Source organism: Aptenodytes forsteri, unplaced genomic scaffold, assembly GCF_000699145.1.
Source record: "Aptenodytes forsteri isolate BGI_AS27 unplaced genomic scaffold, ASM69914v1 Scaffold207, whole genome shotgun sequence".
In the NCBI taxonomy this organism is placed as follows: domain Eukaryota; kingdom Metazoa; phylum Chordata; class Aves; order Sphenisciformes; family Spheniscidae; genus Aptenodytes; species Aptenodytes forsteri.
In genome coordinates, this window is record NW_008794836.1 from 4,566,996 (window position 1) to 4,577,159 (window position 10,164).

The window sequence follows — 10,164 nt, forward strand, 5'->3', positions numbered from 1 at the left end:
AAGGGCGTACAATTTTGAAAAATATGCAATTGCATTTAAAAAAACCCAAAAAAGCAAACAAACCCAAACAGCTGTTTCAAAAGTCTTGTGTTTTCAATTTGCATGGAGTGAGTCAGATGAAGCTCCTGGAGAGTGTAGTTCTTCTCCTTTGGCAGGCTTCTTTAATTACAGAGAGATTTGGTGTTTTACAAGCGAGAATTATGCCAGGCAGCCTGGCTACAATTGAGAAGAACAACCCGAACTGTTGCTTTCCTCTAGGTTTGAAGCACAAGTAAATTTTAGTAGATTAGAGGTGTCTCTAAAGCTACATCACCTCTTCCTCTCACACAAGCGCTTGTGCGTGTGCACACACACACACAGAGCATCCTGCACTGTAAAGCTTTTAGCTAAGACCTTAAGATCTTTCCCTCTCACTCTCTTGTATGGCTTCTTGAGAGTGATGATACAAATATCTTCACTTCTCCCCTCTCTTCCCACAGCTTTTAGCTATATCAGCAGTTTCAGCAAAAAAGGCTAATTAACAGAATGAAATCACCTCCTGGATTTGAGGAAAGTTTTGTCCAATGAATTCACTGGTGACTGTTACCAATTACCTTTGGCCTCTGATTGCTCCCCTGAGAGTGACTGCATATAAAATAGAGAACAAAGCCTGCAATACTGCGGGTCTGTGCAAAATAATAGTTTGCAAGTTAGAATTGATTTTTGCATTCCAGGGGAATAATCAGCCTGAACACAACAAGCGCTGCGATGACAAGCAATGGCTTACGATGCTGCATAACATATTTAAACGTTAGTCTGTCTGTACGTTCTGCTTACCTGTGGGACCATAAGGTTACTCCCCCAAAAATGTAATCACAAACCTCCTCTCAACTTTCCATTTTTGACCATGCATTGAGGACTTTTCACAGGATAAGTGAATTTTCTAGGATTTATTTTTTTTTTTTAATCTTTTTTGGTTTAAGCTCTAAAAGACATGCCCAGCATACTATCTCCATCCAGTCAGCTTCTGCTCCAGGACCATTTGATGCTGCTAGCTTTTCTGGTCACTCTGCACTACAGCTTCTGAGCATTTTATGACTAGTTTTCTGCGAGAGGTAGCCTTCCCTCATTCTGTGCTAGACACTTTATAATACTGCATTTCCTGAAATAGTATATGGATTGCTGATTTTGGTGCTGTGGTTCCCAAACAGCGAAGCAGGATAATCACAGCTGAGGCAGGGAGGAGATCATTTAGTCCAATGCCCTGCTCAGAGCAGGGTCAGCCAGGGCGGGTTGCCCAGGACTGTGTCTTATCAGGTTTTGCATATAAGGATAGTGTCTCCACATTTATCTGGGTTATCTATTTCACTGTCCAATCACCCTCACAGTAGAAAAGTTTTTTTCTTATGTTTAAGTGGAATTTCCTGTGTTTCAATTTGTGCCTTTTGTCCTGTCACTGGGCACAACTGACAAGAGCCTGGCTCCCTCTTTTTCATTCCCTCCCAGCAGGTATTCATCCACATGGATCAGATCCCCCTGAGCCTTCTCTTCTCCTGGCTGAACAGTCCCAGCCTCTCCCCATATGACAGGTGCTCCCACCCCTTAATCGTCTTTGTGCCCCTTTGCTGAATTTGCCCCACTGTCAGTCTTGTACTGGGGAGCCCAGAACTGGACCCAGCACTCCAGATGTGGTCTCACCAGTGCTGAGGAGAGGGGAAGGGTCACCTCCCTTGACCTGCTGTCAACGCTCTTCCCAGAGTAGCCAAGGATACCTTTGGCCTTCTTTGCTGCAAGGACACATTGCTGACTCAACTTCTTGTCCAGCAGGAGCGCTGGGTCCTTCTTGGCAGAGCTGCTTTCCAGCCAGTTGGCCTCTAGTGTGTACCAGGTGCAGGACTTGGGATTTTCCTTTGTTGAACTTCATGAGATTGTCCAGCCTGCAGAGGTCCCTCTGGATAGTGGCACAACCATCTGGTGTATCAGTCACTCCTCCCAGTTTTATGTCATCTGCAAACTTGCTGAGGGTGTACTCAGTCTCACTGTCCAGGTCACTAGTAAAGATGTTAAACAGTATTGGACCCAGTAGCAACCCCTGGGGTATACCACAAGGGACTGGTCTCCAGCTGGACTTTGTGACACTGATAACAATCCTTTAAGCCTGGCAGTTCAGCCAGTTTTCAGTCCACTTCACCCTTTGCTTATCTAGCTTGTACTTCATCAGCTTCTTTATGAGGATCTTATGGAAAACAGTGTCAAAGGCCTTCTTAAAGTCAAGATAAACAACATCCACTGGTCTCCCCTTAACTACCAAGCTGTTCATCTCATTGTAGAAAGCTTTCAGGTTAGTTAAACGTGATTTCCTCTTCATAAAACCATGTTGACTACTCCTGATCACCTTCTTGTCCTTCCATGCGTATGGAGATGGTATCCAAAATAGGTTCATCTATCGCCTTCTCAGGGATCGAGATGAGGCTGACAGGCCTGCTCTTCCCTGGATCCTTCATCCTGAAGATAGGGGTGACATTTGCTTTCTTCCAGTCCTCAGGAACCTCTCCTGATCGTCACAACCTTTCAAAGCTAATCAAGAGTGGCCTTGCAGTGACATTGGCCAGTTCCCTCAGCTCTCATGGGTGCGTCCTGTCAGGTCCCAGGGACTGGTGTGTGTGTCCAGGTAGTTTAAGTGCTCCCTAACCTGATCCTCCTCCACTGAGAGCAGGTCTTCCTTAGTCCAGACTTCCCCTCTGGTTTCAGGGGTCTGGGAGTCCTGAAAGCTGGTCTTTCCAACAAAAACTGAGATAAAAGAAGGCATCAAATACCTCAGCCTTTTCCATGTTCTTTGTCCTCAGGTCCCCCACCTCATTTTTCTTGGTCTTCCTTTTGCTGCTTATGTTCTTGTAGAAGTCCCACTTGTTGCCCTTCACATACCTCGCCAGACTGACCTCCAGGTGGGCTTTGGTTTTCCTAGCCCCAGCCCTGCACGCTTGGACAGTATCTCTATTTCTTCTGGCACAGCAGGCAGAAAAGGCAGTAAGCACTCAGTAACCTAATTTGACTCCTTGAGAGACACCAACAGTCTGGGGGTCAGGCAGGGGCAGGAGCCTGCAGAGCAGTCTCAGTTTTCTGTAGTGGCCCCAATTCACAGAACAATTGGAAATCATTGTTTTACAGTTAATGGGATTGTTTGGGTTGGTGTGTTTTTTTTTTTTTTTCTTTCTCTTTACACTCCTTGACACTCCACTTCATGCTTCATACCTTGCACTGCACATTTATTGCATTATAAATATATTGCCTCCTTATGCAGAAATCATGTTCTGTTGCTCACTGTCTCACTTATGCACTCCTCCCTGAGGAAAACTTCTTTGTTAAAGTTGTCCCTTATTCAAAATTAATCTCAGCTTATATAGCCACACACATGAAGGAAACATTAGAGATTAGCAGAACTTCTGGTAGAGAGATTGTTCATGAGACTGAGACTGGTGGGAGAAAAGATATTTCTTTTGTCGTAAGTTTGGCTCCTCACACTGAGCATTCACCTGTAGGCAGCATAGTAGAGGGTATTTAGGGTTTAGGCTACAGCTTATGTCACATGCCACAGTTTGTCAGGCTGATACTGCTGTTTTGGTTTCTGCTGCAGTCTTTCAGTACGAGTGGATGAACATGGACACAGCTTTTTTTTTTTCCTTTTCTTGAATTCTTATTGAACTATACTAGGTGAACTATTCCTATGGTAGTGCTTAGGCAGTAAATATACCATACAGAGAATCAAGTCAGTTAAAATCTAGGTAAGACTGTTTTACATAGAAGTTTGTCACCTGCCAGCTTAGAAATGTAAATTGAGCACATTCAATCCATTACTATTTTTATTATTATTATTAATTATTTTACTCTTGGTTTTCTCACTGCATTTAAAAAAACCAAACAAAAACAAACCCACAGCTTAAAATAAGTAAAGTATAAATCTTACATTATAATTGTTAAAACTGACCTAACAATTGGTTCTAAAAAAGCAAATGTTTTGGAATGCTAAAAGATTAAATAAGGTGAGCTTCATGAATGTCTGCTGAAACTGTCACAGTCCAGATCCATAGATGCTCTATACTGATAACTGCTCTGGTTTAAATAGGTTTATATTTTTTTAGCTGCTTTGATCTTAGTAGAGTTGACTTACTTAATAACAGAAAAGGAGCTGGCCAGACTTTTTTCCCCTAGTTCATCAACCCTCTGTCATTCTTTCTCCTAAATGGGAACGGTTGAGACAATGTATGGCAGTGCTTCCTTCTCATCCTCCTGGAACTCCAAATAAATTTAGTTTAACAAAGACAGGATGTTTAAAATAGTAGAGGGAAGTTCTTAATTTCAGTGATATATAACTTTACTGATGATAATGCACAGGAGGAGTAAGTTCAGAAGTGGTGTCAGTCTAAACAGAGATGACCAGATAACTGGGTGTCCGACTAATAGACATTAGGACTTTATAACAAAAGGATTGAAAGTACAGGAAGGTCCATCCAATATCAGCAGGCCTAACAATGCATGACAAGCTTTAAAAACTTTCTGCATTCAAAATGAGTTAACATTGCTTCAAAAGGAAGATTTTCTATTTTTTCTGCTTTTAGTGAAATTTTGCCAGTCCACTCCAAAATGGCCTTTGGGTACACAGCAAATCAAAATTTTGTCTCATCCTGTAGGTAAACGATCTTCTTTAGCATAATATTTACCAAAGTGCATAGATTTTAATAAAGGGAAGTTATTTTTACAAGTTAAAATCTTAATTACCTGACATTTGTGTCCTTTTTTTCTATTCAACGTACGGTCAAAATCTAGTCTTACTAAGCTGGTTACCATTTCTGAGAGAAGCAACAATAATAATCAAATTGTAAAAAAAGGGAAAATAAATAAAAAGAAGACCAGCATTGGTTTTGGTCTTGTCTCAGTGTCTTTGCCTTCTACAGCTGAATACTGCACTGGCTATAGTGATAAATAGCACTATACTTCGGAAGTGGAAGAGAATAATTGATTAGACCCTTTCCCTGCATTTACCATAGTGCTTCTTTCCCCTCTGGGTTTGTGCAGTTTAATTTGCCATTGATTCTTTAATGATTATAATGTCATAAAGGAGCCAGTGTTTATCTTCATTGTGCACTCTGGACAACTCATTGGACCTGAATCTTTTCTTGCACGTTCTGGTGTAGATCTGCAGTCATTTGATATGGACTTAAGTGAGGTCTCAGTCCAGCTGAAGTTTATATCGCGAGTGCATCCTTCTTCTGTCACCGGCAACATCTAATTAGTGCCAGTCCTTATTCTGCAGTATTAGTTTTGTATTTCAGACACTGCAAGACTAATTGCAGAGAACGACCACACACAGAAACATTTAGCTCAGTTATTATAATAAAAAAGTTAAATGTTATGACACTGAGAAATTTCTATATGAATAGAAGTTCTAAATGTATGTGGCAGATACTTCATGGGCTTTTACTATGTACTAAGGGAAGCAGTGTTTTAAATTGCCAGCTGAATCCCTTTGGTTGCGATATACTTTGGTGGGTTTCTTTCACTATAGTGTAGTACTTGAATTGCGGACTGTGGCAGTAGACTATGATAAGAAAGCTCTTGTTTCCATCTATCTGAAAACCGTTTTCCATTCTGATGACATCTTTTTCTACTTTATCTTCCCTGTGATCAGAGCTACTATTTCAGAAGAAAGCACTATACTCCATCTATAGAGAATTAGCCTCCTATTCAGGATTGTTTTCAAGGAATATCTACAAGAATTGTTTTTAAAATGTAGACTAAAAAGCTTTGTTTTCATATTAAAATTATTTGGCTTCATAAAAGCTATCATCTTCACTGAAATTTTCTGTAAGAATAATGTTTTTAATAACACTGAAATAATTTCAGGTTTTAGAATTAAATACTATATTTCAAACATAAAACACAAGCATACTTAGAGGGCAGAAAAGGTTTTGACAAACAAGCCAGGCAGTTAATGTCTGAGCTCCCTGTGGAGCTCTGTCACATACAAAGGGATTAAAAAGAAATTATAGTCTACCAATTAACTAAATGGAAGAGAGAGGTATGGAAAAGACAAAACTTTGGATTCATGCATGGGATGCCTTCACAGATAGGGCAAGTGCCATAAAGTATGTTGCTGGGATTCATCTCCCCCCCTCAGCTTTATGGCTGTGGTGGGTTAACCGTGGCTAAAGAGCAAAATTTTCTTGCTGATTAAAATAGAGTTGGATGGTGAGAAAGAAAGACAAAAACTAAAACACACCTCCCCCCCACTATTTTTCCTAGGCTCAACTTCACCCCTTCATCCCCAGCTCCTCTACCTCTGCCTGCCTCATTCTTTCCCTGGAGTGGTGCAGGGAGATGGGGAATGGGAGGTTGCGGTCAGTCCGTAACAGCTCTTCACTGCCTCTCCTTCTTCCTCCTCACACTTTTCCCCTGCTCCAGTGTGGTTACTTCCCACAGGCTGCAGTCCTTCAGGATAAACCTGCTGCTGCATGGGCTCTCCAAGGGCTGCAGCTTCCTTCAGGGCACATCCACCTGCTCCAGCTCGGAGTCCTCCACGGGCTGTAGTGTGGGTATCTGCTCCAGCGTTGTCCTCTCCATGGGCTGCAGAGGAATCTGCTCTGGCGACTGAAGCACCTCCTCCCCCTCCTTCTGCTCTCACCTGGATGTTCCCTCTCCTGTTTCCAATCCTCTTTTTCCCCCTGCCTATCTGGCATTTTGCCCTTTCCTACACAGGCTTTCCCAGAGGCACCATCAGCTTGGCTGACAGGCTCAGCAGTGCTCTGCAGTGGGTCTGCTGGAGCCGGCTGTGTCAGACACCGGGCAGCCCCTGGCGTCTCCTCAGAGAGGTCACCCTGCAGTATGCTCTCTACCAGCACCTTGCCACATAAACCCAATACAACTTGGTCCACAAATCAAATTCTGCCTCCAGAATGTGTCATCTTAACTCCTATTGAGATCAGTAGGAGTTGTGTCCTGCCACTGGACGGGAACACTTAGACTCTTATTAAATCTTTGAGTCCTTGAATGATTTTGCAACATGTATTAATGAAATGATTTTCACATTGACGTATATTGTGTGAGCACCTCACGTTATAATGACAAAGTAAATCCTTAACTGAAAGTGTTGGGTTTTTTTTGTTTGGTGAACCAAATTCAATGGGCTGCCTCATCAGCTTTGAGTTAGAAACAACATTCAATCTTGTATTTCCAGGCAGAAAATACAGATGAAGGAACTGTGGGAATCTGAAGCCAATGTGGTAAACAGTTTTATAAAGCAAGCCTGTATTACTGTACAGAGAAAGAGATCGATATTCTGAAGGCCTGAATTTGCAAATCCTCATTTCAGTCTTGGAGTCATATCATGAATAGCATTTAGAGCAGCATGTAACACCTTGGCCATTAATTGCCGTTAACTCTGCCATTAAGAGCTATCAAGCTGTTTGCAACAGAAGAGAGGTCATACAAGTGATAGGGGAAATTAAAAGAATGGGAATGGAAGGAACTGGTTTTTTGTGTGCAGTGTTTTTTAGAAACCTATAGAGGAAAGACATTTTGAGCAGGTTGGTATGCTGTAAACAAGGCCTGAAGAGTTCTGGCAAAGTCTATACTAAGCACCAACGTAGCTGAAGCGTAAGAAATGAGTAGAATGAGAAGCGATTATTTTTCAACAGTAGTGGAGTTGTGAATACTTTTCAACCTACAGTTTTGGTGGTCAGAAAAATGAGTGTAAAAGTCACGTTTTGATTCAAAAGATTTTCTTCCTTCATAAGATTCCACTTGCCTGCCAGTCAGATGAAAATTTTCTGCCCTTAAGAACACAGAAACTCACCAGAAAGTTACCTTAGCTGTTCAAGTTATTGCTGGGTAAAATTACCCCTAATTCTCATTCAGCAAAACACCATGTCATAAGAAGAGGACTAGTGTAAAGTTTTAACTCTGCTTGCATAGAAAGCTGAATAGTGTTGAAGTGTTTTCAACTTAGGCAAGTGTTTAAGTATTTCCTTGAACTGGGATGGATTAAACCCACACTAAATTATCTTGCTTGAACTGAGCAATTTCTTCAATAACTTGAGTTACATGACCAAACAACATGCAACACTTTAAAATATACACGTGCACGATGGGGCTCCTCATGTCTTCCTTTAAAACATCTGTTTTGGGGTTGTCTGCTCTGCAAGGATAGTTAATATTCTGGTTCTGGTTTACAACTTCCCAATTGTTGGAAAATTTAACATTATTTTAATAGCTAAAACTGTATTGAAACCAGGATACTATATAGAATTACACTGGGCACAAGTATTTGGAAGTACCTTAAATTTATCATTAATTTGTCTGTTCTTACTTCCATTGTGTATTGCAGGTAACATTTACGTTAGCGCTGCTGAGCTGGTGTAATGCAAGGAAGGACACATCATGAAATGGAAACATTATCCTTTTTTGGTCATAGTAGCTGTATTCAGCCTTTCCAGATGCCATCAGTTACTGGGTCAGCTCATTCCAGGTAGGTACCTTTCATTTAAACATAAATGTTCATGTTTTTATTAATCATTGTTATGCTGTCCATGTGAATATGTGCATATTATACCTGAAGTATATACACCTGAAGTTCTCTCTCCATGTATTAATGTGTGTGTGTGTATGTGTAGTTAAGAAATTTATGAGCATATCTGCATATTTAAAACACAGAATTTAGTAAGTGCTGTATTGTCTATGCTTAATGCATGGTCAGAAATGGAAAGTTGCTTTTTTCGATTGCAAAGGAAGATGTAGAAATGGAATGGCCTGAAAATCTAAGTACGAGAAGGTTAAGGTGGCTATTAAAGCATTCCTTTGATTAGCCCTATTGGTGGAGGGAAGAAATACAGAGTGCAGAAACAAACTTGAATATCAAAGAGAATAGGAAATCTATAGAGAACCTTCCTGAAGAAGGAAAATAGCAGCAACTGTGAAATAGCTGAAATGCAGTGTTTTCAGTGAAGTCCTACAGATCAGGGATCATCCTGGTGCTTGCATATGGCAAGTCTTACTAGTGCAGAGAGGAGTAGTAAGCGTGTATAAAAATGGCAACGTTAAAGAGAAGGTGGTGGTAAAATAGGTAACCTGTGTCACTTAGCAGTGAACAGTGGATTTTTATTGAAGTAACATACTGGAAACAAAATCTGTTTTGTTGTGTTGTTTTTTTTTAAAGAATAAATCTGTAAAAACAGCTTCTGAGTCATTCTGAATCATTTTCAATGTTTGTTAGGAAAAACCCAAACAAACTTTGATCAGTACTGCTAATAACGTACAACCTGTCAGTAAAATGTAGGAAAGCACAATAGACATATAGAAAAGAAAGTGACATGCTGATTTTTGGTGGTTGTTTTTTCTGCTTTGCATCTGAATAATAACATAGAAGACTCTACTGGCTGGATTTCTAAGTTGAATATATCGTGCGTGCAGAATTTTGTGGCTATACAATTCTTCTCCATATATCTGTGGGCAACTAGTTCAAATATAGACTACTGAATGAAAAGAGAAGGGAAGAGGTGTTTTCCTTCAACGGTTTGTTGACCTGTAATGAATGGTAGTTCATGGAAAGCAAATTAAGGAAATAAATTGATAATATTTTTTTTTTTGTTTTGTTGGTTTCAAATGTAGGAGGTGCAAAAAGACTCCAGAATAAAGGAAGATGTAAGTTAAAATTATCATTTTAAAAGTTTGATCTTGGACTTCAAACATAATTTCAAAGCAATTTACCTGTCACAAAGACAGCTACCTCTCTTTAAAAGGAATGCCTGCAGATCCAAATGTATTTGCATGAGAGCTACCTCAGTCCACTTGCATTGGTTTCAGTTTAGTCATAGTTTTGTAGATTCTACTAAAAAGGCTGTTTGCATTGTATTACTTCTTCCATCAAATTAGTTGCAGAATAAAATCACAGGTGGCATTTTGACTTTGTCCCTGCTTTGTAATTTTCATCACAGACCTCAGACTTGAACCAAGAGATTACTCTACTTAGCCAGACATCAGCGTGCTCAGCCTCGCTGGCAGGGTGCCAGGAGTGTGATTATCACAAAAGATCAAATAAAGCAGGATTATTTTTTTTTCCTTTAAGCAGTTCATCCATTCATTTTGCTCTTTTTGTGTCTTTTCCTTACAAAGGCATGTCTCTTTTTTTTTTTT

General features: G+C 40.3%; 1 protein-coding gene across 1 annotated transcript in view; it reads left to right on the top strand.

Moving 5' to 3' along the window:
* The first annotated feature begins 8,412 nt into the window (after positions 1-8,412).
* The window catches only part of ROBO1 (roundabout guidance receptor 1), a 689,994-nt gene continuing 688,242 nt past the window's right edge, over positions 8,413-10,164 (top strand). Inside the window, exon 1 of the mRNA XM_009274513.1 lies at positions 8,413-8,500. Coding sequence (XP_009272788.1) covers positions 8,413-8,500 — 88 coding nt within the window. The remainder of the gene's footprint in view (positions 8,501-10,164) is intronic.